General features: G+C 35.1%; 6 protein-coding genes across 8 annotated transcripts; all 6 read right to left on the bottom strand.

The window, feature by feature from the left end:
- Positions 1-1,545: 1,545 nt before the first annotated feature.
- Cp38 (Chorion protein 38) lies at positions 1,546-2,793 on the bottom strand. The gene is made up of 2 exons (XM_014244640.3): positions 2,604-2,793; positions 1,546-2,515 (listed from the first exon to the last, which is right to left on the bottom strand). Exons 1-2 carry the CDS (start codon positions 2,649-2,651, stop codon positions 1,718-1,720), a joined length of 846 nt encoding a protein of 281 aa, XP_014100115.3. The 5' UTR covers positions 2,652-2,793; the 3' UTR covers positions 1,546-1,717.
- A 3,307-nt stretch (positions 2,794-6,100) lies between these two features.
- On the bottom strand, positions 6,101-7,376 carry Cp36 (Chorion protein 36). Its single transcript, XM_014245910.3, has 2 exons — positions 7,259-7,376; positions 6,101-7,119 (listed from the first exon to the last, which is right to left on the bottom strand). The coding sequence occupies exons 1-2, from the start codon at positions 7,298-7,300 to the stop codon at positions 6,214-6,216; spliced, it is 948 nt and encodes a 315-aa protein (XP_014101385.2). The 5' UTR covers positions 7,301-7,376; the 3' UTR covers positions 6,101-6,213.
- Positions 7,377-9,084: 1,708 nt separating this feature from the next.
- On the bottom strand, positions 9,085-10,882 carry Cp7Fc (Chorion protein c at 7F). The gene is made up of 2 exons (XM_014245833.3): positions 10,668-10,882; positions 9,085-10,565 (listed from the first exon to the last, which is right to left on the bottom strand). The coding sequence occupies exons 1-2, from the start codon at positions 10,734-10,736 to the stop codon at positions 9,177-9,179; spliced, it is 1,458 nt and encodes a 485-aa protein (XP_014101308.3). The 5' UTR covers positions 10,737-10,882; the 3' UTR covers positions 9,085-9,176.
- A 4,532-nt stretch (positions 10,883-15,414) lies between these two features.
- On the bottom strand, positions 15,415-18,177 carry Cp7Fb (Chorion protein b at 7F). The gene is made up of 3 exons (XM_036356696.2): positions 17,969-18,177; positions 17,585-17,870; positions 15,415-17,524 (listed from the first exon to the last, which is right to left on the bottom strand). The coding sequence occupies exons 1-3, from the start codon at positions 18,098-18,100 to the stop codon at positions 15,768-15,770; spliced, it is 2,175 nt and encodes a 724-aa protein (XP_036212589.2). The 5' UTR covers positions 18,101-18,177; the 3' UTR covers positions 15,415-15,767.
- A 3,223-nt stretch (positions 18,178-21,400) lies between these two features.
- Cp7Fa (Chorion protein a at 7F) lies at positions 21,401-24,611 on the bottom strand. 3 transcript variants are annotated; one of them, XM_070109767.1, is made up of 6 exons: positions 24,199-24,611; positions 23,941-24,127; positions 23,474-23,732; positions 22,846-23,040; positions 22,115-22,323; positions 21,401-22,049 (listed from the first exon to the last, which is right to left on the bottom strand). In XM_070109767.1, the coding sequence occupies exons 3-6, from the start codon at positions 23,504-23,506 to the stop codon at positions 21,539-21,541; spliced, it is 948 nt and encodes a 315-aa protein (XP_069965868.1). In that variant the 5' UTR covers positions 23,507-23,732; positions 23,941-24,127; positions 24,199-24,611; the 3' UTR covers positions 21,401-21,538. The 3 variants fall into 3 exon arrangements, with proteins under 3 accessions (XP_069965868.1, XP_036212598.2, XP_069965867.1); XM_036356705.2 differs by having other exon boundaries at positions 23,941-24,611; XM_070109766.1 differs by lacking the exons at positions 23,474-23,732; positions 23,941-24,127; positions 24,199-24,611 and adding an exon at positions 23,198-23,454.
- Positions 24,612-25,835: 1,224 nt separating this feature from the next.
- Positions 25,836-27,086, bottom strand: LOC106625735 (sepiapterin reductase). The gene has a single exon (XM_014245559.3). The coding sequence runs from the start codon at positions 26,856-26,858 to the stop codon at positions 26,040-26,042; it is 819 nt and encodes a 272-aa protein (XP_014101034.3). The 5' UTR covers positions 26,859-27,086; the 3' UTR covers positions 25,836-26,039.
- Positions 27,087-27,298: the final 212 nt, after the last annotated feature.

The following is a 27,298-nucleotide window of genomic DNA, read 5'->3' as shown; positions in this document are numbered from 1 at the left end:
TTTTTATTTGTTGTAACGCATTTGACCCAATTTTATGAGGGTTTATTTAATGATAGGTATTGTTTGGTTTTTGTACCCCTGAAACATTTGGTATAAAGTAGCATTGTTTTGTTTACCTAACGGTTGTTTATAATAATAAAATCAAAGAAAAAGATAGTTAAATAGTATAATGTTATTGTATGTGTATTGCTTAAGGTATATAACTCTATGAAGTGGAACAAAATTAGTGCAATTCTGTAATCGTTATTGTACCTACAAGTAAAATGAAAACCAAACCATTTTGAAGAATGTTTTGTGTCTCAAATGCGTCAAGTCTCGATTTGGTGCCAAAATCACACTGTATTGGTTCTTCGCGACTTTTTTTTGTCATAAACTGCACTCGTATCGTTCCGCAACCACCGTATTCGCCTGATTTGTGTCCGTGCGACTTCTGGCTATTCAACAAACTCAAAAGACCAATTCGAGGATGCCATTTTGACACGTTTGAGGAGATAAAAACCGAATCGAAGAAGGCCTTGAAGGTTATAGCAGAAAAAGACTATTCCGACTGTTTCTAGGGCTGGAAAAAGCGTTGGCAAAAGCGCGTTTTGTTGAACGAGGATTACATTAAAGGTGATAAAATTGATTTGGAAGAATAAATAGAGAATTTACATTTTATAAACCAATTCACCTTACTTTTTGATCACAATAGTATGTTCTTTAAATCACGATATTATATGATACTACTACTCTATTATGTATCACTATTAGCGTTAGTAGCTTCCAAACAACCGTAGATCAAAATTTATATTGCGTAATGGAAACCGGCTACTAATAATTGGCAACTGAGCAGACTACCGTCAGTTTTCGTGTATTGTGTAGTACTATCGTCCGTTCTTATAGTGTACAAAAATGTCAAGTTTAGGCAACTCCAATTTAATAACTTACTAATATTCATCTCCAAAAAGTGTGTTTCAAAATTTATTGATATTGTCTGCGTTTTCAATATAACAGCTAGTAGACTCGCAACTATGCCTTACTAAATAGTGGTGTTTGTTCGCAGTAGAATTTAAAGTTTCCTTACTTTTTTGTCCATAACGCACCTGCTAAGTGTTAGGAAGTGCTTGAATGTTACTTGTTGCGTGCAATTTCGCTTGATTGGACGGTGATAATGCTAGTGTGCAAATAGCGGTGTGGGTCATTGCGATATCTACTTACTATATGCTGCATATTCGTAGAGAACATTGGAAACTAACTGACTCTAATAAATTTAACCTTTTCCAATATGCAAAGACATTTACAGTAGTAGTTCGTGTATACCTCAAGTTCACTGGACATTCCTCCATGCCAATCTATTACTATTGGCTGAATATAAAATATTTTCACTTGGAGCACATTGAGTACAAAGCGTTCTCCACTTCCTCGACCCTAAAGCGCTACCATACATTTTTTATCTTACTTATTTTTATTTTTTATTTTTTCATTAGAATCGAAATAAATTTTTTGACTGTTGTGATCGAATTTTGCACATCTAATTTCCTTAACCAATTAAATTCCAAAAATATATTCAAATTTTCATAAAAAACATTTTATTGGCTCTCTTTGGCACAGTATAAAAAAATTTACAGGTTTTATTAACCTTTCGATCTGAGGACAGATTTTTGTCTTCTCTGTGAATTAACTCCTTACCCTAAAATGGAGGTAATAACCTCAACCAATTCTCTATGAAATAGAAATTTTAGTATTGAGGAGCTGCTGCAGCATAGCTGCCTTGTGCTGAGCTACCGGCGTTGTATTCATCTTGTGGGGCGGCACTAGCGCCATATGCATCTTGTCCGGCATTACCGCCGTCATAGGTGCCTTGTCCAGCATTGGCGATATTGGCCAAAGCTGCTAATCCTTGGCTACCTTGCAACAGATGGTAACCAGCGCTTTCAGCATGAGAGCTGCCAGCATTACCACCAGCGCCGGCTCCAGCAGCAGCACCATAACCATCGCTGCTATAAGCAGCTTGTTGTTTCTCATTAACAAAATATTTCTCTGCTGGTGGCTTGACAACGTTAACATACACAGGCTCCACCTTAACTGGACGTGGGTGATGCTTAACATAGACCTTGCGCAATACAACTGCTGGGGGTTTGTGCAAGACAACTGGTGCGGGTTTCACAACTAGTGGAGGATGATTGACCAACACCTTGGTGGGTGGGCGCTTGACAATGATTGCAGCGGGACGATGGATAAGGATCTCACCTTTGTTTTGTGGGTAGGTGATCGAAGAGCTAACCGTATTGGCGCGGTGACCAAGCGAGTAGGGAATGCTTTGGGCGGGCAAGATTTTACCGCATGGACTGGGCACACCATTGCCATCACCTTGGATTGAGCCCGAGCCAATGCCCTGAATGATGCCACTAAGCGCATCACCACTGATACCGCCAGCGCCACTAGCGCCACTAGCGCCACCAGCGCCTCCACCGCTACCATAACCGCCAGCCGATCCTTGTGAGCCATGTGAAGCATAGGCTGTCGTGCTGCATGCCTGTATTTAAAGAAAATTGGTAAGACAAAGTTAGCCAAGTGCAACAAACAAATATCGGAAATATCGGTTGATGAAAAATACTACGTACAATCATTGCAATAGCGCACACATAGAGCAGGTGTTGAAAGCGGTTCATTGCGTCGCTTCTCGTTTACTGGGGGATGCTGCTGCTTTAGCTTGGGGAACTTGTTCACTTCTTGCGTCGTATGCCTCGTATATGTTATGTTATTGTGTTCTCAAGGCAAGAGCACCGTTAACTGACTGTGATCAATTGGCTGAGAAGATTTGTTTAAATATGCTTCGATGGCATTAAGCCATATTGCACATTCAATTACGTGACATTTGTGCGGCAGTTCATTGCGCGCCACCAACGCTATTTTGTCTTTCTTCAAATTTTTGTTGCGATTTTCTGTTGCTGATATTCGGTCGACATGTTTATCGCAATAATATCAGTTAATAGCAATCTGTGCTGCTTATTATAGGCGATTGCTCTCACAAACCATGCTCTCATGTTATTGCAGGTGAGATTATGTGGTCAATACGACATTTCCGTATAACTCTTATGATAACAATTTCACAGGATATAGAAATATACATATTACAAATCATAAAGTGAAGAAAAACATGTTTTTTTATTGTAATAAGCGCGATAGTTATTGGCAAAAGTTCAAATATTTTGCTAACATAAGAAATGTCTTATATTATCCACATGTTTTAGCAACTTGAGTGGGGAAGCCCGTCCAAATTTCTGAAAAAAGCTAGGAGAGCTAATCTCATGCCATAATTCCGTTGGCTACTCAACACAGCATGTTATAAACCTTTTACTATAGCCATCGGGGAAAATCATTATAGCCAAAAAAAAATTTAAATTTTGGTCGCGTATGATATACATCAAAGAGAGGCGATTTTTTTTTTGTTAAATAGGGAGGTATAGTATATAGAGTAGTATTATGGTTTTATGGCCTTTTTTGAAGACATTTTAAATTATTCCTTTGACGCTTTTGAAAATTCGCATTTGATTTGTTGCCGTCATGAGAATATATTTGCTTTTCAACTTCTTCGAGTTAGTTCGCGAAGAGACTCATTGGACTGTGTAGTTTGTATTTTGCCTGTATTGATCAGAAAGCACAAATATTGGAGTGAGTTAAACCTACAAAAAAAACAAAAAAAAAAACGCAATAAGAGAAATTCATGCAAAAATGTCAATATTAATTTAATTTTTTAATCACTTCAAAAAAGGAAATTTTTTACAAAACTTCAACCTTCATAAATGATTTATAGATACATGCTATACCATCTTCATGTGCCTATAAGTTTTTTATTTCACTCCTGGTGTTTAAAAATCCTACAATTATAATCAGGGGTGTTGTGGAATTCAAGACAGATTTGCGTAGATGTCAGAATTGCAAACCAATTCTGATTTTGAATGGTGTCACAGAATCTGATTGGATTCGCGTCTTTTCGAACATATGAAAAACCAATATTCGAATCAGCTGTCTACTAATGTGACAAAATTTTCAAATGAATTATACATTTAGTGTCCACTTGATGCACCAAGGGAGTCGCATGTGAAATTTGGCTTGCATTTACTTGTATGTTTGTATACATGCTTACTTTACAGATTTATATCACATTATCGGCTGAATAAAGACCCATCTGGGTGTTAAATTACGTTTGTTACGCTTGGTAAATTCGCTTAAAATATATTGATTTTTCCATAAACTCAATAAATATGACATTTTTTGTTTTATCTTATGTTTTCCCCTATAGAAATAACGATAAACTAAATCGTAGCAATAATTTAAATAATTTTCTTCACTTACATTTCAAATCTGTCAGCAAAATCCTATTGCTTTGCTTCTGATAACAAAACCGATAAAATTGGTTTCCGTGACACCCAAAACCGATACCATTTCTGTTTCAATCGTCAAACCAATAATATCTGAATTCATGACACCTATTACATTTTTTTATCGGTTTCAATTCTGATTCCGACAACTATCAGATTCTACAACACCCCTGAATATTTTTATTCGAAACCAGGCGACCTTTAAAAATTGAGTTGTTTTAAAAGCTGATATCTTGCTGATTGGTTTTAACCCTTAGATTTGGATATTTTGAAGAACAAACATTTTTGATCAATAAATGATATTTAATCTTAAGTGATATTTACATAGTTGTCACAATTGGAAACCAATTCTTATTTTCGATTTATAGAATCTGATTTTATTTGCGAAACAAATATTCCATCAGCTGAGCCGCTATTTATTAATTGGACAAAATTAACCAGCTAAAAAATTCAGAATTTTATAAATTTTTAACATAAAATTTAAACAGAAAAATATTTTTTAGAAGAAAGTATTGAAAAAGTAAATTGGAAATTTTACGGTATTTTAGAGAAATCATAATGATCAAAACTGTTTGGTGTACCCCCTTAAAACGTTAAAATGGTTTTAAAATAATTTTTATGTCCGTAGTTTATTTAGAGTAGGTTTTTATGCACTTTAAAATTAAGGCTGGATGAAGAAAATCGGTTTACTAATATTTCCGAAATCCGTGCGGATCTTATTCCAACTATAAGATATCACAACAACCCTCAATATTAATTTTTAAATTAAAACAATGACTCAAACACTTTAAATAATTTTGATTACTATTTTTAATTAAACTCAAAAGCAAAATGCCATGCGAAAAATTGGGTGTTTTTTCTCATGGAGATTTTTAGTTTTTGTGCTTTTTGGTTGAATGCTGTTGTTTTCAAAAAACCAAAAAAATCAATTCTTAGATGACTGAAAAAAATACAATTACTTCGCGATAGTACGTTGTCTCGTTTTACCAACCTATTATATCATATTTATTTTCAAATGTGATAATTATATCATATTTATTTTCAAATGTGATAAAAAGGCAGATCCGTTTGCTTTTAAATGAGTTCGTTATGGGATAAGAGTAGTGTCCAATACTACAGAGCAAAGTGAAATAGAGAGAGCAAGCAGGTTGACAGCTGATTAAAAGTTTGACAATATACTATTTATTAGAATTTATAAGCGGGAAGCTTTGTTATAAAGTTAAATACAATACAACTAAGTTTAATATTTTGAAAGCAAATACAATTAGTAATACATTGTTCAAACCAAGGTCAGCCGCTCATTCAATTTGTTAACTCCAGCTTGTTGAACTTTTGATATCTTTCACTTCGTGAACGAAAAATTTCACAGTAATGGACGTCCTATAACGAATAGACGACATCTATACATAATATAATATTTTTATTTTTGTTTTCACGTGAGTTTTCTTTGAGATATAAGCCATAGACATTTTCAATTCTTAACAACTTTTGATATGGTAATTTTTATGATGAGCTCGAGCTCTATTAATAATGAACGAATGTGTTTGCCATATACTTGTATGTTGCTTAATAAATTTTAAACGAAATAAATATCTTCTTTACACAAAAATGTAAAATAGAAAAATTTCTGGTAAATTCTAACCCTCTGCAATTGTATACTCTGAGAATTTTACTCCTTTGCATATAACTTAAGTTCGCACTGCATATACAATTTCCTAAAAAAACAAATCAATGGCTCTCGTGAGAAAATTGCTTTTTTATTTTTTCATTGTCGAACAGGACATAAGTTCCTATGTAAAAAACATGTAAAAATAAATTATGACTGAAAAAATACTAAGCTAGGCATTATTTAATAGCCCGATGATTGTGGAGCACTGCCGTAACCGCTGCTACTTGGGGCAGCATCATAAGAAGCTTCGCCATCGTATGAGGAGGCGGGAGCAGCACCATAAGATTGAGCAGGAGCAGCGCTGTAAGATGGAGCGGCGCTGTAAGATGGAGCGGCGCTGTATGACGAAGCAGGAGCTTCATTGTAAGATGGTGCGGGTGCTGCCTCATAAGATGGAGCTGGAGCTGAGTATGATGAACCACCATATGAAGAAGAATGATAGCTCTTTTGTACACCGGGCACAAGGGGAGCATCCACCTTTTTGCCTGGTTTGTATACTTTTACATAGACTGGGTTCAAGCTGAGTGGAGTTGGCACCTTGTTGATCACTTCTTGCTGATAGATCACTGACGGCTTGATCTTGTAGATGACTGGGGCAGCTTTAACTACAGCAGCTGGTCCACCGCCAATTTGAGTTGGAGGCAAAGCTGGCTGATTGACAATGATTGGAGGCAAGGGTTGTGTGGCGATCACTTGATGATTGTTTTGGCCAGATGGCACCAACAGAGAACGGTAGACACCTTGGTCAACTACATTGGGTGCAACGATATTGATATTGCCCTGACGAATCTTTGAAGCCAAGTTAGATTCAGCCAAAGATTCGGCAATGGCGTGGGAGTTCTTCAAATTACGATAGACTGGGTTGGAGTTGAGCGCATGCAATTGAGCTTGCACTTGACTAAGACGAGCCACTTCGGCAGGTGAGGACTGAATTTCAGCGTTGGCGGGAGTAATGGAACCACCAGCCTGTTGAGCACCACCGGCAGCAGCCTGTACTAATTCATGGAGACCATTCGACGAGGTCGCTGATAGGTAAGAAGCACCATCACCGCCACCCGAATGCGAACCATAAGAGGCCGTTGCGAGCTTTATAAAGAAATAGAAAAACCAAAATTATTGTCATGAAGTTACACTAATACAATTCGTGTAAGAGTTTTCATTTCTTCGTCCAAAATTTTCGTTTTCTTTCTAATTGTGTGCGTGTGTATAAAATTCGTTTACGTACCGGTGCAGCAACGAAGAAAAGTGTGAATAGGAAACAGTTCATTGTTTGATGATCTCTTTGATCTGTTTATGCCGATGGACTGTTCACTGAAGTGTGTTGTAATACTACTTGTACCGGAGATGTTATTGAGCTTTTATATATGAGAAGTGCACTCGGTTTGCCGTACGTGATTTAGACGTGAAATGCGAGCAACGCCATCGAAATGAGTTTAGAGTTTATTGGAGATTAGTTATGTGGCACGCGATAACTTGATGACGGTTGGTGTTAAATTGTTGTCCAATAGATAGCAATCATATTCGACAGATTTGACTGCTCACAACGTCTATGGCTGAGGCTTCCGCTAATAATACGCGAAGGGAGTTCTTTGTTCAACGCTACCTGGATGTTTTGGTTTAATTGATTTTAATTGTATGCTACTACATACTATCTCATCAAATTTGACTTGGACTGACAAGAAAAACAAATTTTCATGTATTTTAATACAATCGGCTTGAAAATAAGCTTCTGAACAACGCTTAATTCAATTCTCCATACACTTGTTATAAGTCTCGTCTGGGATGGCTTTCAGTGCCTTCAGCGAATTATGTTTTTTTTTTTCGGTTTGTTCTCATTTTTGGAGTGCCATTCTCTAGATTGTTGGACGTTGTAATCGTACAGTAGTAAGCGCTCAATAACCTACTATAAATTATTTAAGTAATTACATTTTCAAGTTCCAGTCTAATATATTCGAAATTTTTTATTACTGCCACCTGAATTCTATGCGGGCTTTCTTGCTGGGAATTTAATAAAATTTAGCAGTTGAATTGTTGAATATCATATATTTTTCTCAGACTTCTAAAACGAACAAAACCTTTCATGAACGTATGTTCCAAAGATATGAAATCTCATTGAATCACTTTTTGGGAAAGCTAAAGAAAAACTACTTTTTCGAAGCGTTTGTCTTTTTCCTACTCACGAGTGAATTCGTCGGGAGACGATTCTAATTTTCATGAGTCATGCAGCAATGTATTGTGTAGATGTTAGTTAGACGTTTTTGACCAATGACCTCTATTAACAGCGAACGATTATCTTAAATTTCATTCATAATTTATATACATTTATGTGTCGTGTTTATTTGAATTTACTCGGAATTAATTCAATGCTTTGTTAAAAAATTTTAGACGCTAAAACATTGTTTGATAAATAAACTTCGATTAAGTAAAAATCGGGAAGATTTAAAATTGGATTTCTGAGTCATTTCGCTACCGATATAGTCTAACACCAGTATATATTTATTTATATAATGGCATAGCGGCCTCTGTGCGTAAACTACCACAGAATGTTTGGGATAGATCAAAGTTTCCGGCCATATCTCAAGAATGTTTTTCCAAATACAGATATTATACAATCTTGTATCTGCAAGCAATGTCAAAACTCCGACTTTAAGTCAACTTTAAGCATGGAGTAATTACCTACCTTTATTATGAACCAATAGAGAATATTTCGAATATGCTTATAAATTGATAAAAACCAGGTAAGATAAGGATAGATCTAAACATTTTTCTGTGCGAATGTGTTTATCATGATGTACTCTTAGTGAATAGATTACTGTCTCATAAGCAAATATGTAAGATCAATATTTACTCACGTGGTACAAGTCTATCATGATAAAAAAAACTCTTTCAACAACACAAAATTGTTTGTTAAAAATAACAGTATAAACGTTCGAGAACCGAAAGTGTTCATATAAGAAGAGTTGGAAATCTTCTCTCTCTCTAATCAGCTATCAAAATATTAAGTCTACTTCCTTTTTCTGACCAACAAAAATGGATTTTTAACACCACATGTTTATTATTTTCATTTATTTGCTTATTATCTCAGTCTTACATACTTAAAAACTTAATTAGATAAATAACTTAGTACTTTAATGCTAACGCCACTACAAGCCCTCTTGGTAGAGCACTCCATTCGAACGGCTACTGCGGTTATACTCCTGATAAGTAGTAGCCGGTTGTGTCTGTTGCATACTGTATTCACCATAAGGAGAAACCGAGCGTTTATTATACATATAACTGGATTTTATTATGTTGTTGGCCTCAAGGTGCCCATTGGGTTGTTGCATGGGCATAGATCCCATATCGGGTGGATATACACCCTGATTATAATAATTCGGAGTTGGGTATGATGTTGGTGATGAGTATTGTTGTTGTGGGTGTTGTTGTTGGTCATATAGTGTTGTTTGTTGGTATTGTGTGGGATATTGTGAGCCTTGCATTTGCAATGGGTATTGTGTGTGTTGTTGTGTTTGTGCGAAATTTGTGTTTGGTGAGTACTGTTCCAATTGTTGGTAGTGTTGTTGTTGTTCATATGTCATTGCAGAGTATGGATGTTGAGTGTATTGTGTATTTACGCTTTGTGTCTGCTCTCCGACCAGTGTCTGCTCTTTTTGGAGTTGTGTGGATTGTGTTTGTGTATTTTCTGTATAGTTTTCTGGATCTGTAACATTTATCGGTTTGCGATGATATATCACCGGTGGCATTTTGACCAGCACTGGTGCATCATTCGTTTCCAATTCGATAATTTTACTCGACTCTGGCAAATTAACCACCACAGGTGTTTCTTCAAGCGCTTGATTCATAATTGATGTGTCATTTGGATATTGACTCTTTTTGGCCGCTGTTTGAGTATATTCTGGTGCGTATTTTAAGTTAATGTGCTGGAATTTTTTATATTTCTTCAGATCTTCTTTGTAATCGTTTTTGTCTACCACTTCATTGTAGCATTGACCAGTACCACTATATGATTGCTTCGATGTAATATCCGATTCGGTTTGTTCTTGTTTCGTATTTTTATTGTGCGTTATCGATTCGATAGTGGTTGCATCGTTTCCTGCCTTCGGTTCAGCCTTTTGCTTTCGACGTATTTTTCGTGATTTCTTGGTGCAATCAGCCTTTGCTTTCTTTTTATTCTTTTCCTCGGTTGTCTTTTCATTAGTTGTAGGTGTTTTAAACTCATTTCGTAACACTGGTTTGTTTATGAACTCATCTTGTACTTTGTAAGCGGAACCATTTTCGCTCATATTGTAGACGCCATTCCAACGTTCTTCACCGCCCACCTGTAGGTGTATGGCATTCTTGAAATCTTCACCTAAATGTTCTAACCAAAACGCTTCATCCACATCACCGGAAGTGAAGAAGCGTGATGTCTGTCCCGTTTCACTTTGGCTGCCCTCACCATGCTGTTGTGCCACATCAACGAAATCATATTTATCATCACTACTTTTGGCTGGTGCGTTAAGTTCAATGGTGCTGACATTCAAGGCGCTGGACTGAAGTGGAGAAATTTATGACAGGTAAGTTTTAGCTCATTTACACAATTACTTTTATAAACTGAATAATACTTCATTTCTTATTTTCAGTTACACACTTACATGCCGCAGTAGCAAAACCATCAAAACAATGCTGAACCGCCACGCGCATTCACCACGCTCGGCCGTCATATTAGCTTTCTCTTGTATCGCAGCAAGAAAATCAAAAGCAAAAAAAAACAAAAAACAATTGATTTTAGCTCAGTACAATTTCATATTTCCAACTGAACCAAATCACTATCAAGTATTGTCTTAAATATCTGAATTGATATGCATCTCGAAAGCATAAAACCCACAACGGAGCAAAAGTAACTTTTTTCACCACGTTTACATAGTTCTTGCGTCTGACTTTCATTCTTCAATTTTATTTTTCTCTAAGCAGACGTGCTTGTGATGCGTTTTTTCTTGCGTTACTATGTATGGTTTGAAGTCGCCGTTGGTTTTGTTTTGAAATTGTTGAATAATTCTCGTTTGTAAATCGAGCATTTTTATTCTTCCGTAAATTTGGGCATAAAGGCCTTCGCTGCACATATAATTTTATAATAAAATATACTCATCTAAACATATTCTTGCAGATACATTCGTGTGAGTGTAAATATTATGCAAGAACCAAACTTGACACAACACTAAATTTTTTTATTTTTATTTTAAATTGATTTGGCGCACATATAAAAAATAATATACATATCTAAGAAGTCTGTAAAATATACTCGTACCCGATTGGCTCTTTGCAATAACTGTAGTAACATATTACAAGAAAACATATTCTCTTGATTGTTTGATCAAATGTTGACCAAGAATATCTCACCAACAACATTAAGAGGGTTGGGAGATGTGTTACTATATTTCTGTATATATCAATAAATCTTAATTCTTACTTCTTTCTTAGCTGAACTTAAGTGGTTATATCCACTTGCAAGTACAAACCCAACGCTGTTTTTGTAATTTTTTTTGAAGAGGCATTATATATATTAAACAAACACAAAAAAAGTGCATTAACTTAAAATTAACTCCAATTAAATTTACACCCCAGAGTGACTTGAAGATGCGAAATTATTATTTGAAATTATTCCTTCTATCAGTACCTGACAAATATTTATAAATATGGCATGTGCAAATTTTTATTCGAAAGGTCCAGTCATTTCCAGGTTTAATTCAAATTTGTTTTGTCATTAAATTATCGATCTTCATTTCTATAAAATATTTTAAACAAATATTGTATATATAGGTATATAAAATAAAATTTAGTATGGGATTTTAAACTAGTGAGCCGTTAACGTAAATAATTTTCACCCCCCACTAAATTTTGATAGAAATAAATTCCTTCGCATTTAATAATAAAATTAAGAAGAGCATTATTCTATACACAACACAGACTTTAAGAAAAACTTTGTTTCAATGTTATCATTTAGAACTACAAATTAGCTGACCGTTCACTTTAAGTAATATCTGCAAGTTTATGCCATTTACAAAGAAAATATTTTTAATTACCATTCTTTTATCAAAATTTTTTTCCTTTTAAATTCTCTTTTTTAGACCCAGTGTAGACATTTAAAGATTTGCTATTAACTTGCTCGACTCCAACAAAGCAGCTGATTATAATATATGTGCGGTACGTAAATTTTAATATTTTTTATATTGACAAATATTTTAAAAATATTATTTAATATAAACTTTTAAAAATAATAAACACACAATATTTTTTAATAACATCATCAGTAAAAGAGTAGATCCGCTAAAAACAAAACTATAACACTTGAGGCAAGCAAGAAAAAAATGAAAAACACTAGAATAAATGGTTGGACTACTCCCAAATCTAGCACCATTACAATAAATATATTACCACGATTTACTACACTACAAGTACTACTATACAAGTACTACGTAGTTCATTTGGCGTACCAGTTGCTCTTCTAATGAACATCTCTAATCTAATTCATAATACGAAATTCTTTTTTATGAAATTTACGTTTAAGTTTATTCATGCAAAATCACGCATGTTTTGTGACTCTTCATTTGTTAGAAAATATTTTTTCCCACATAACCCCTAGAGGGTTTTTCGAAATTGTCTTTTTTCATTTTTTAGAACACTTTGAAGGGAAAGACGCGATCGGTAAATCTAGTAAATTATGTTAAAAATTTCAAAGGATCGGTAAAATAATTTTGAAGTTGTGAAGGGCATCGACTTTGAAAATGTGAGTTGTGGGAAAAACGCTTTAAAGTTTTGAACACTAAAAATCTGATGTAAAACTTTCTTAAGACAGGTATACAAATATTCGTAACTTTGCCAGTTTTTCTACATCGACTTGAAATTTTGACATAATATTCTTGAAATATTAGCATTCAATAAATATTTCGCTGAATAAAACTAGTCCCATGCTATCTCACATTATACGTTATTGATCAATTCAACGATTTTTAGAGAATTTTTATGAAACCCCATAGCAAATCGCTAGATTACTTCTAAAGCGACGTTTTTCAATGTCTGGTTTACAACCGTCTGTTAGTTAAGTTCTGGTTAACTCAACCAAGACTCCTTATTTCGGTTGCTAACCAGACATTACAATAAATATATATATTCTTAGGTCATGGCTTACTACTGCTAAGTATGTCATGTATTAGACATCATTCGAAATCAAAATACAATAATTTAGTAATTTATTAATAACGTTTGGGAATCAGTCAAACATTCTCACCAACATAAAAATAGGTTGGAAGAGAAAGAGAATTATCTTCAATAGCCTAAAGAATTGCTATAATAATATAAAGCATTCCCATAATATGAATACAATTTTTGGCGAATGATACCAAACTTATACTAATCTTTTTTTTTCTGTTTGGTTGGCATGACATCTGTCAAACATATTCAATAACCTTACAGTCAACGAACAAACAACATCACATTTCACTGTATTAAAAATGTTAAACCGCAAAAATGTACCGTAAAGTAATGATTTGCGAAAAGCATTATTTTACTAGCTTGTCGAGGCATATGTTGATCATACTCTATTAGAAGTAACATGCAAAAGATGGTTTCAACGGTTCCGAGATAATCAATTTATTGTGAGAAATTAAGAACGTGGAAGACCACCAAAAAGGTTTAAAGACGCCGAACGGCAAGCAATATTGGATAAAGACAATATTTTGAGTCAAAAGCAAATGGCAGCCATGTTAAATGTTGCACAACAAACAATTTCAGACCGTTTGAAAGATATGGGAAAGATCCAAAAGTGTGGAAAATAGGTGTCACATGAATTGCATGAAAGACAAATAGAAAACCGAAGAAACACTTGAGAAATTTTGCTTCAAAGACACGAAAGAAAATCAGTTTTGCATCAAATTGTCACTGGCGATAAAAATGAATTTATTTTAAGAATCCTAAACGAAGAAAATCATGGGTTTATCCGGGACAATCATCAAAATCGAATGCAAAAACAGAACGATTCGCTAAGAAGGCATTGATCTGTGTTTGGTGGGTTGAGAAAGGTGTGGTATATCATGAGCGTCTAAAACCTGGTTAAACTGTTAATACTAATCGCTACAAACAATAAATGATGATTTGAAACCATGCATTGATCGAAAAACGCCAAGAAGTAATTGAAAACACGGTAAAGTAATTTTGTTACACGACAAGTACCTGCACACAAAGCAAAATCGGTTTAGGATACAATCAATGTACTTGGCTGATAGCTGCTATCCCACCCGCCGTATTCACCAGACTTGGCACCTTCCGATTACCACTTGTTTTCATCGATGGTGCACGCATTGGCTGAGCAGCACTTTGATTCCTACGCAGAAGTCGAAAATTGTAGGTCTGATTGGTTTGCTTTAAAGACGTACATTTCTATTCGCATGGTATTCACAAACTGCCAGAAAGGTGGTCAAAATGTGTAAAAATCAATGGCCAATACTTTGAATAATTATTTTTTACGTTCTCTTTCAAAATTAGTATTTAATTTTCACAAAAATTCATAATTTCATGCCGGTACACCTGGTATATCAATATTCTTCTATTTGTAGGCTGCATTTAGACTTCACACATCACTGTTAGAGAAAATTTTTTCTTGATCAGTCCAATAGTATCGCTTTCTTGAATTATACTGATTAATGTAAACTTGCGCTATACCACCGCATAACCACTGAACCGAAGCAGAAGACTTTTTAAGCATAATTTTTATATTAATAAGTACTGCTGTCAAACACATTGATCATTAAGTTCGTATTTAATTTTAACGTAAGCATCATTTGGTCGTACGTATCACAGTTTTATTGTAGTAAATAAAATCGTACACAAAATTTACTTTTCATAATTATTTCAATTTCATTACTTGGAATGATTAAATATATATTCTTAGGTTCCAGGTACTTTGATTTTGATATGTTAAGCTTCAATGATTAAATTTTCGTAATGTTCAACAATACATATAAAATGGTACGAACTTGAATTTATTGAACTATAATTCATCAAATAATCATTAATTCTGTCTCCTTGACTTCCAAGTTTAGATGTAGATTCCATTAATTAAGAAGATTTATAGACTTAGTATTTTACTTTGTTTCCTAACAAAATTAGCTCTAACCTAAAATGACCGTTACCACTACTACTAGTCGAGTAAATTTTTAAAATAATATTTTCAAAAAAATAGCTATTTATTGCTATGAAACATCTTCTAGATGAAAATTGGACCAAATAACAAAATTGACATTGAAACATCGTCTAGATGAAGATTAAACCAAATAACAAAATTGACATTGCTGCTTCTAAATTTTCCATGTTTTTGTGTGAATCGAAATTTATGCGTTTCTAAAGTTGGTTAATTATAAAAATGTTTTATTGTTTGAAATTTTGCACAAATATTTGTGTGTGCAGAATTATAAAAGATCTACGCACGGTGCGTACTTTAGCTAATCGCGAAATCAGTAACCAGCTTGTTCATAGCTACAAGAAAGAGAACAAGAAAACAATGAAATGCTTAAGTGAAGACTTAAAGTATTTTAGCTTAATAGTAACATTACTGTGTATAATTTATTAAAACTAGTTTTGCAGCTCCTTATACATTTTTACAACTACGACTATAGTTTCGAAATTACAGATATATTTTAAGAAGTTTTCGAAAAATTTGTTAAACCAAATTGTTAAGAACTTATTATGGTATTTGGAGATTAGAACAGCGGCGGTAGGAGGTCGTGCAGCTGCGGTATAGCGTAATCATGCAAATCACTGTTGTAGCTTGGACTATATTGCTGTGGATTATACGCATTCTCTTGGCCAAACCACAAGCTCAGTCGGCCATCGATAAGTTTCTTAAGAAATGATATTGTTTCTTGCTCTTGCAAGGGCTCCGGATCTACTAACGAGCCACCATAGTGTTTTGTAGCATCAATAAATTCCGGATGTCTGTATACAATATCAGCAATTATCTTATCTAACTGTTCGTCAGTAATATGTTGCGTTGGATAGTTATGAGCGTGGGTTGAATGCGGTTCACCATAAGGTTGACTGCGGTAGATCTGTGATGGTGCTTCTAAGTCGCCAGCATAGCGTAGTGGTGCAGCATTATGATCCAGTGCATCTGGCATCGATATTATAGTGGTCTTTGCATCCAATTCACCATTATTTTCTAAGTACTTACGACCCAAGTGATCGTTAAGGTAAGGTAGTGCTGTTACTGGTGTTTTTAGCGCCGTTTTCGAATGTTGCGGCGCTGCTGAATTGGCAGTTTTTTGGTATGACTGTTGTGGCGGCTTATAATTTGGGTTAGTGTAAATCGGTGGCGTTGTTTGCGAATGTGCACGATAAGCTCTTTTCTTTAGTAATGCGGACAAGCATATTTCACATTCGGGGTAAGCTGACTCAGACGTTGGCGTTGACCTACCGGTGTAATAGTTAGCTGCATTGCGTTTTTTGTATGAAGAGCCAATGGAATTTTCTGGTGTAGAGTCATTGGTTTCTTTAAGAGGGCTCTTTTGAATCAGCTTCTCCTTCTCATACTGTTTGAGGTGTGTATTTTCCGTATTTGTGTCTCCATTCGAGTCTATGTCCATGTCGATACTGTCTCCTTTGTTGCTATTGGTGTCGGTATATGTAATAGTAACGGCCGGGTGATCTGTGTTCATTTCATGACTTAGCATGCTGTATTCCGTGGAGCTGTTTGGATTACTGTCTGTGTTGGTGTTGGTGCTCGGGTTGATTTCGGCTGACTTTGGCTGATGCGAGTGTTGTGTAGCACAACCGAAGTAACATTGACCCCTCTTAAAATCGGGCTGCAATGTTTCGGGCATGAATTGTATAATTTCAGGCAATGTCAGATCCATCTGCTCACGTTCCTTTTCTAGCAGTTCGTACTCACCCTTGATATCCCGCTTCACAAGACGTGAGCGTTGATGTGTATATCGTGTCTTCTTCGCTTTACGCTTCGGCTTCTTCTGTGTGCTTTGCCGTTGACGGCGTTGTTGTTTGTTGCTCAGATCCTCAAAGTCGAACAAACGGCGTGGTTTTTCGGACAAATTCTTGTGATATAATTTTACAAAACGACTCGGTCGCTCCTTGGTATTTTTGCGTGGTCCAAAGAGGGTGCGATGTAAATCGCGTTTACATCGTTTATTAACAGCGCTAACCTCCGCACCGCCACTGCCGCTATTGACGTATCCGCCATCTCCTTCACCACCACCATTTGCTAAGGGCATTGGCTCTGACATCATATCACTAAATGTTTTACCCATAAAAATCGCATTTGGCGACAATTGTGCTGTTTGCGCGCGACACAGATTGCATTTGCAGTTCGGTCGCCGACATTTGCAGGGTAGTGATGGAGTGGCCATATCATTAAATACGTACCTATAAGACGGCTTGGAGATGCCGCATTGTCCGCAACGGCAGGTGGACGGCGCAGATGGTGCGGCATAGCTATCTTCACAATCTTCAAGAAAGTAATTGTTACAATTGTTTCATAGATACACATACACACTCGTTAACTCACCGCCCTTATTGATCGCCACACGATCAACCTTGGCGTATAAATTCAATTGGGATGGCTTAGTAGGTTTCGGTGCGCGTGGCTCTTCTACCGAGAAATCAAAACTGTACGAAACTTTTGCCTCTGTCTGACGCGGTACTTCCACTTTATAACCGTATGTATAAGGTGTGTGATACTTCTTCGGTTTCGACACCCTCGGCACATTCACGGAAAAGTCCAATTTCGATGGACAATCACAATCTTCACCGGTATAGATGACTTCAACCGGTATGCAGTGGGCCAAAGCAATCTACATTTGATATTATGGGAATTTCACAAAAACAAAAACAGTTCATTAGTCCATTACTCTACATTTCAAGTTGGTTTTGCATTTGTCGGTCAGCTTACCAAACTCAGACAAAAAAACAATGCGATCCACGCTAGTTTCGCGTGCAAACCCATTTCTCGTTTACTACAAAGTGGCTCTTCAAGTTTACCGGAACTTTCACGTACTAACTGCTTGCCGTCCGGTAAATTCATCTTTATATAAATCACAACTAGTCGCTACTAATTGATGGAAATGGCTTAAATCTATTTTGAATATTTACTATGCGTTGTGTTCTTGAATTCGTCGTGTTTGTGACTTCTGGCATGTGAAATGTGTTCAGCATTTTGCTTCCAATTTCACTTGACCTTTCCCAGTTGTTCAAACGGGCAAGAAGAGTTTTCACAAATTGCACGTTGTGTTGTGTGCTGAAATAATAAAATAGTATGGTTATTGGTGGAAAGCTGTGCTCTTCTGACACGACGCTTCTTCTTGTGCGGTGAAATGTGTTTGAGTTCAACGTTTTTTTTCAAGTACACACGCTTTTTAAACGGTTTATTTTTGAATGTTTTGAATTGAAATTCGGAAATGCAAGAACTCAAGTCTGTTCGTCTGAGAAATTAGCTCATTTTGCATACATTGCTTCTGACTGTAATGAAAGAAAACAGGAAAAATATAGAAAAAATATAAAATAGTAAATAACTCTTAAAAGAAATACTTAGTGCACGTGGCTGAGAGAACATTTCTTTCATTTCACGTAATTTGTTATATTTACATTCATGAAACATACAAGTTTCGGGTTTTCTACGTCATTTTTTTTTGAATACCCAGCTTACCTTAATTCATTGGGTAGCCATAGCGATTTCAAAACTGGTTTAAAAGTCAAAGCTTAAACAAGCGGAAGACAAATCTGGAGATTTTCGTACCACTTCATAACTACAAATATTCAAAATATTTTTGTTGCAAAAATTTACTTTAGTTTTAATCGCTGTGTACCTATCCTTAACAGTTATTTAGTCAAATTACTGCTACAAATTAAGTAGTTTGTCTTGATGAAACGACTGGAAGGTTCTATAATTTTAAATTAAGTTTCTACCATTGCACAGAGAATGGATGGATGGATTAATCCGTAGTAGTATACTTACATAGATTTGATAATAAGTCTATTAGTCTCTTTTAAAAACGAACTTAATTCTGCTTTCTTTTGTCGATTTTTACAAGAAATGCGAGCACGAGGGCCGAAGATATATTTAGGAATAAATCATTGCTATTAAAAGTAGCATCTCACTGTCATGTCAGATTTGACCCCGACGGATAAAACAAAACTACTTTACGTATATTAATAAAAATCATTATTAATGCCTTCAAAAGTGCTTTGGAGTCAATACATGTATGCTAACGCTTAACCCAATTTTCCATACAATTGTTAGAAGAATTTTGTTTTTTTCGGTCTCGGCTCATTTTTGGAGCGCCATGCGTAGTTGGACAGTTTTGACGTTATATTCATAAGCCCACGTCTCCTCACCAGTAAAAAAATGTTATCAAGCATCTCTGTTGCGACTTCTACTCGGCGAGTCTCACATTGATTGCTTCATACCCAAAATTTTAACCAAAATGTGTTGCGACGGTTCATAAGAGATATTGAGAGCCTCTGCTATTTTTCTGATGCCAACACGACGATTTTCAAGCACTGTTCCATTAACGTTTTCGATGTTATCGTCAATAGCAATGATGGATGAGCAAACCGCATGAAGCAGGTTTTCGATGCTTTCACGACCTTCACTGAATACTTTGTGATACTCAAACGCTTGTGTTCGTAATAAAGTATACTCCTCAAAACACTGCTGCAACATTTTTAACGATTCCGTAGCTGTGATTTCATTGGAAACACAAATTTTCAAGCAAACTCGTTTTTTTATAGTGAAAATCGCCAGAAACACTTTTCGCATCGCAAACAAACAACTGCTAAATACACACTAGTTGACATTTGGAGATCAAACTTCACACGAATATAAAAAAGGTTGTACCAATCCAGAAAAAAAAATTTATTGATTTAGTTTGCGCGCGCAGTTTATATCAAACTATCTTGGACAGATTTACTTAACCATATTTTTTTGTAACCAACATTAATGTAAGTTTAGTGAAAGTTTTACATTTGATCAGTAATGGAACAAACATAACATTAGTACCGTGTTCTTTTGCTCTTTGATGCCTAAATGTAGGCAGTCATTTACTTAAAAAGCTAATAACTGTTAATTGATCATCACTACAAAGTAAAATATTTGCGTTATTAACTGTTAAGTCGCTTAGAATAGATGGTGTAAGTATGGTAAAAGCATTAGGTATAAGTATTTAAAAGATGCGAAAGATTAAAAGTCCTATTAGTTGCCAATGATCAGTAGCCAATTTCCATACGTAATACAAATTTCGGTGTACGTCTACTTAGAAGCTACTATACTTGCGCTAGTTGTCATACATAACAGAGCTGTTAGTATAGTTTAAACCACTTGTAAAATTATAGTTTACAATTTCAATTGCCGTTCAATTGAATTTTTCCGTAATTACTGAAGTGTATTTTCAGGTTTTTTCGATAAATATTTATTTTTGAAAAGACATACTTAACAGTATCTACTTTATATTGTTATCAAATTTTTTTCTAGGAAAAAAGGAAGAACTGATTATTATTATTATTTGGCATTATTTTAAGATAAAAGAATTTGTGTAACTTTTACAATTTTCGATATTCTCCTTATGCACTTTTTAAGGTTTTTTCTACACAATGTTATGTGAATTTAGTATAGATATTACAATCAACAATAAAAAAAGATAAAATTTTACTATTTTAGTAATAAATAAAATTCTAGTAATAAATAAAAGAGTTATGAAAGGAACTCTGTTTCCACGTTTTTTTTTTACAATTTTTCAAAAATTAAAATTTTTATAAAAAATGTCTCTTGTTTGTAAAAGTAAAGAGGGAGTTATTGTGTCAAATTATACATTGAATGCACTACATTCCGCTGAACTTGGATTCGGTCACATAATCCGTCCAATAGCAATAAAGTTTCTTTTAATAACTGTCGTCTTCCACATTAGTCAACAGCAAACATTCGAGTCCCATTTTTGCTATGGAAAAGCTTTTGAAAAAATTAATACATGATACATGTTACATCGTACTGCTCCATTTAAAACTTATTTTCAATACACATTCTAATGTTTTTTCGAAGATATTCTCCAATTTCGGGTGGGCCTTTTGATGGTGTCTCTAACAAAAAAAGTGATTTGTAATTTTTAAAATAACGCCAATTTTAAATTGACAATTATATTTTCTTTATAAGAACGAGTCATAAATTTACATGTATTGTGGAACTATACGTTTTATTGTTATTTTTCATGAGATTAGAAGCTCTAAATATATATGGCTTAACTGAGCTCATTTCATATAGTTCAGATCATTGATATATTGGGTAATTGTTAATTGTTTACTGATAAGTCCACAATGAAAAGATAGTAACAGCTCTATATTACAAATATTTTATTTATAAAAAAAATATGTTAACGAACTTAGTTTAGTTTTTTTAGAAATATTATATATATATGCAACTAAGTACTATGCATTTGAAGAAAATAAAGTAGCGTGTGCAATTTGATAACCACTAATAATAAGCTGCCGGCTCATTTTGTGGTTTTCGTTTGGTGTACGCCGCCATGCGTCCGGGTTTAAAACCACAATCCACCTTCACTTTATACGGTAACGGATAACCGTCTTCATGCGAATAATAATCATCACTATAAACTGTGCTGATTTTACGGAATTTCGGATTCTTAAAATGTTCGGGCACATAACCCAATTGCTGGTACGTAAGTTGTTCAAGCGTATCTCCCGTTTCTACCAATTCTTCCTCGTCAACTTCATCCTCCTCAGGCAGCGGAGCTGGTGTAAGCTTAGGTTTTTTAAACGTAATCACATTATTCTTCAGTTTAAAGAGATTTTCCTCTGGTACATTGGAGAAAGTAATCTTTTTCATGCTATCTATCGGCTCCTTTGCAAAACCATAGGCAAGCTTGGCTTCTGGCACCGCTATCGCTTTATTAGCTTGCAAAGCCAGACTTATGCTTATCGGATCGGCAGGTACAATGCTATCCTTTGGTTGCGCATAAGTTGCCCTGTTCAAATAGAAATTTGATATGAGTTGTGGAGGGAATTAAGAGCTTAAATGCAGCAGACTTACTCAGGTAAATGATACACAGGAATTGTCGACGCTGACGAGCAACCGCATGATGACGACTTGTACGGTTTTGGTGGTGTTGATGGCAGAGGTGCTGGCTTATAGTAGTCACCTGTTAGTGGCGTTTTATAAACTGTTGGTGTTGGTGGATAATAACTTGAAGGTGACGACGGTGCTGAGCACTTACAAACTGAATTTTTCGGTGGTGGCTTCTATTTGGACGAAAAGTAGAAGAATGATGTTATTACTAGATGGAACGATGTAAAGCAACAAAAAGCGCGCCAGAAGCGTGCGTGTATGATAAGAAATAAATAGAGACGAGCGCATGTTTGTTGACTTAAAGCGCACGTTCAACGAAAATAATGATGATTTCAATGTTGTTTGTATGTTGATAATGTTTAGCAAAGAATGAGCATGATGTCGACACAAAGTACAGTGAAATGACGCATATATGGTAGAAGATGAACTATGCATATACATATGAATGTGGAAAATGATGACAGTTGGCTACTCTTACGTATACTGGATGACATGAACTATGGTAGAAATATTTACTAATCACTATTTAGTACTTATGTGCTCATAGGCAACTGTTCGGTTTCGACATTTTCTAGATTAGTGAGACGTTTCTGTATACGATTAATGCATTGATGTTTGGTATTAATCATGGCTGCTAGTGCTTTGCGTTTTAGTAAGTTATTCCATTTTCGAAACCAATGAAAAATATCACGTACTTTATTGCTACATGGCTTGGGCAATGCAGCCGGTTCAACGAATAGCTTGTCGCAGGAACAGGTGTCGCCGATGGGTGTGAGCTCCACCTCTGAATTGAGACAGCCATGACGTGGCTTAGGCCGCACGAATGTGGGTTCCTTGCACTTGGCACAGTAATCGACGCCTTTCTCATGGCAAACACAAGCGGCATTCACCTGTAGGTACAGATATTTTTTACAATTAAATTATTTCAAACTATCGCTTTTATATCCATATTTGAATACTTTTTTGTTTTATTATTTTTTTTATATAGTATTTTTTTGTATATATATATTTTTTAACGCATTTTTAATACGCTTTTATTAAACTCACCGCTAAAATGAACACAAAAATTAACAAAAGTCCATAGTATATGGATTTCGGTGACATTTTAATAAAACGTTCCTCACAAATTGTGCTCTCATAAACAATACAAATACACATAAAACAAATACAACCCTTTTCTGTCGCGCCGAGTATATAAAATTATTTTAAAAACAACGATTTTTTCCGTTAAACTACTTCCATCCAAAGCTCGGATGTCGTATAGTCTAGCGCTGTTCTGTCTCTGAAACCGTTCTAAAAATATTTGTTGTTTATATAATGTACCATTATTCTGATCTCTAAATCTGCCATATGCATCGTCCATTTGTCTGCTTCGTGCAAAATTGCGTGTTTCGAATTCTCTTTAAATTAGATAAAACTTCGCTTTGCTAAGCCAAGTCTTCAGCAATAACTACGTATGTGCATACATATAAGTATATAAAAGCTAAAAGTTGGCGGAGGTGAGTTTCAGCGCTTCGTTTAAGTCGCTATTATGTGAAGTTGGTGCTGGCCTAGTGCTCGTGGTTTCTCTTTGTAAACAAACCTAAAAGTCAAAAAGTTTCATTAATACTTTCTTGCAGTAAGGTCAGCTAGAACTTATGAACTACAATGTAGAAATTTAGAAAATGATGAAATTATATGAACAGCACATGTATTTTCGTTAGACTTTGTTGTCTTACTCTAAGGTTTTCTATTTGCTTGTTTTTAAACTTATTATTGATGGTTAAACTTTACCAATCGGTTGCTATTACCTGTAGTAGTGTGGAATGTTATTCATCTCGAAATAGTGAATGCCGGTAATCTCTACTCGATTTCCAAATTTCAATAGTATATATCGCAGTATGATCCATCGGGACTGGACTTCACCATAAGCAACCATTGTATGAGCTGCCATAATCTACATACATATGTATGTATATAGTCTTAAGCGGTTATTCCCTGTTGAAGGATCCAATTAACTGATAGTCCTAATTTTTCTATGCTTGGAGCAACGTTATTTTTCAAAATACTTAAATAATCCAATTTGTTCATTGCGGACTCAATGAAAACTAAATTCCCAACATCAGATGCTGCCATACAGTCCGAAACCATAACCGACCGTCCACCGTGCTTTACGGTGTTGATAACACACTTATCATCAAAGGCTTTACTTTTGGGTTGCTGAATTCGAGAGGGGTTTTTCGATCCAAATCCCTCAAATTTAAGGTGGAAAACGTCAGTTTCTTATGAAATATGGCTATTGTGATACAAATAGCTCGGGCTGAAAAGTCTCTCGACAAGCAAATGGTTTATTTTGAAAAGATCTGTTCTCATTGATAGCGTTCGAGTTAAAGCTACACTTTGACAATCGACTCGTAATATTTTGAGTAATCGTAACAGGATGCTTCTAAGTCCAAGAAATTACTTATATCTGTAAAAGTTAGTTAAATGAATATATATATAATATTGCCAAATAAGTTCTTACGATAACGATAGCATTGTGGGCATTAAGCTCTAGCTGTATTCTCTTCTATGAGTGTCTCTGTACAATGAACTTTCAGTTTTTCGATTGTATGAAAAATTTAATTTTGGCGTGCCAAAACTCATATAATTTTGAAGCGAAATTCGCCATTTTTCTAAGAATTTGCCATTTTGTTAGATTTTAATTTTTTTGTAACAAAAAACAGTCATTTTATAAGAGCTATCTTATAGGAAATACCCTATACATTAATAATCTTTTTTTTTTTAATTTTTATTTTTTAATCACGGCGAAAGCTGCAATCCCACAACGGTCCCACGTGGGTCCTTCAGTTGTGAAAGCTTTCAGTGTGGTGCCAGCTGATGGTAATAGAGGAAAATGAATGGGTCGATAATAGAACTAAGTGCAGAAGTCCTTGGCGCCATTATTCGAAGTTCGGAGCAACAGACATAGTTTTTGTTGGGAATTGTAAACTTGTTCTACTTAAAACATTATGATGTTAGCGCACAATGTACGTTACAAAGAAGAAAAATTCGTAGAAACGAATTCATTTGTCCAAACTTCTTTTAAACTGAAATATGACTTTTGATTTTTCATTTGTAAGGGCCGACGTGGCAATTTGGCGATTTTTTTATTTAATTGTTTTTTGTTCCATGTACATAAGTATATTTGTATAAATATTTAATAAATTCTGTAGGTATTAGATGATGTAGATACCAGTTTAATGTGTTTTTCTGGCTTCTTTTATATTTTAAATAAACTAATATGCGTGCGAATCAAAATTTTTTAACAAATTTCTTCGGAAAGTTTCCAATTTTATATATGACGTTGTTTCAATTTACTTCTTTTTTAATCTATGTAAATTTAAATAGATAAGCATTTAAAACAAAAGCAAAGACACTTTTTAGTTGCCTATCTTGTGTAACTATTGACTTTTTTAATTGAATATCTTGGAAAATTTTAACTCTTTGTTAAAATTTTATATAACCAAATGCAGAAACCATTTCAATTTGACTAATACAAGTACTAAAAACACATGAAAGCTTCTAATGAAACGTTTTTGCTGTGAAAAGCCCAAACTCCAAGGTTTCTACTGTGTCTAACGACATACTTATAACTTTTGTGTGAAATTATCTGTCGTATGTTTTGAAGCCGCCCTACAAATTTTCATAAGATTAAAACAACAAATTTTTCGTTTTCTTCTTCTTCATTCTCGCCATCTTCGATGTTAGCAGAAAGAAATTCTTTTATTATTTTATTTATGTAATCATCGTTTTCTTTAGCAAAATCACCATCAGCTAGCCAGGTCAACAATTCAGCAAACAATTTTAATGAAATATTACCACACATTTTAGGGATAGTGGATGTGAGATAATATTTCATTAGTGCTCCTCATAAGTTGAAAGTGTCGTAGTAATCGACATCATGTCCTGAGATAAAGGACATTTTTTGCAGAATATTGATCAACTTGAGCGAGGATTGCTTGGCGCTGACACGTGGCAATTTCAGTAATTTTTCATTAACATTCAAATCCAACAAATCGACCAAATTGTTATTCAAATCCAATTGTGGCTTGTGTGTTTCCAAAATGCCCGGCGAATAGCTGATAACATTAACACCATCGCGACCCATTTCATTGGCCATTGACCGGAAGTACATATCACGTGCCTTCATGCAAGAGCACATCAATGCATTGTAAACGAATGGACGGATCATCAAGCTCGATGTGATGTTGATGACCAGTTTTGGGGTCTTCGAAAGCTGTGGCGCAGAAAGAAAGGCCTGATTGAGCGCAACTGGTGCGTAGAGATGTTCCTGTACGAAGGATAACCATTTGTCGGCAGCCTCGGGTTCCATCAGTTTATCAGTTGCCATATCGCCCTCATTGTGTATTATATATGCGAGTTCAAAATCACAGCTGATATTAGTGTACTTTTGCAAGATAGCTGCGAGTAGTTGGCCGAAGTAAACACCATTGGTCTCCTGCCACGCCTTAATGGGCCAGCAAATGACACTAATATTACGTTCTAGAAATTCGATTTCTTTCTTCACCTCCTGCATGTTTTCTTCAGACACGTCGATGAGTATAGCCACTGAACCGGCGCTGTATTGTCGGCACATTTGGATGGCCAACGACTTGCCCAAGCCATTGGAAACGCCACTTAGTATGAAGAATGTGCGCTTGCTTAAATCTTGCCTTAATGAGGACATGATTATTTTTTGTTATATTGTGTCTATTTTTGTTTTTGCTATAAACACTTAGTTTCTTAGCACTTTCACTTTGCTTCACCACTTATATAATATTTATTTGTAAGTCCTTTGCGTATGAAATAATTTTTTAATTCCAACAAGATTTACTTTTTTAAAGTCAATTAGTTGAGTTGTTCGACCACCTTAGACTGCACAGTTGAACTGAGAATGAGCATAGCTCGTCTTATGCTTTTTAAAGTAGATAATGGAAGGCGTGACAGACAACCGAGTCAAAAGCGAATCTGCCATAGACATAGGAGAATCGTGTTGCCGAGCATATAATCTGAGAACAAAACCAACGATAAGCGGCGTAAAGCTGATAAGCGTTTCGTAATTGGGTTGGAGGCTGAGGTCCATATTTGTTCATTGATTCGTAAACACAGTGAAAGCTCTAATAGACG

Source organism: Bactrocera oleae, chromosome 5 (genome assembly GCF_042242935.1).
Source record: "Bactrocera oleae isolate idBacOlea1 chromosome 5, idBacOlea1, whole genome shotgun sequence".
Taxonomy (NCBI): domain Eukaryota; kingdom Metazoa; phylum Arthropoda; class Insecta; order Diptera; family Tephritidae; genus Bactrocera; species Bactrocera oleae.
The sequence above is the reverse complement of the archived record's forward strand: the minus strand, read 5'-3'. Positions and strand labels throughout refer to the sequence as shown.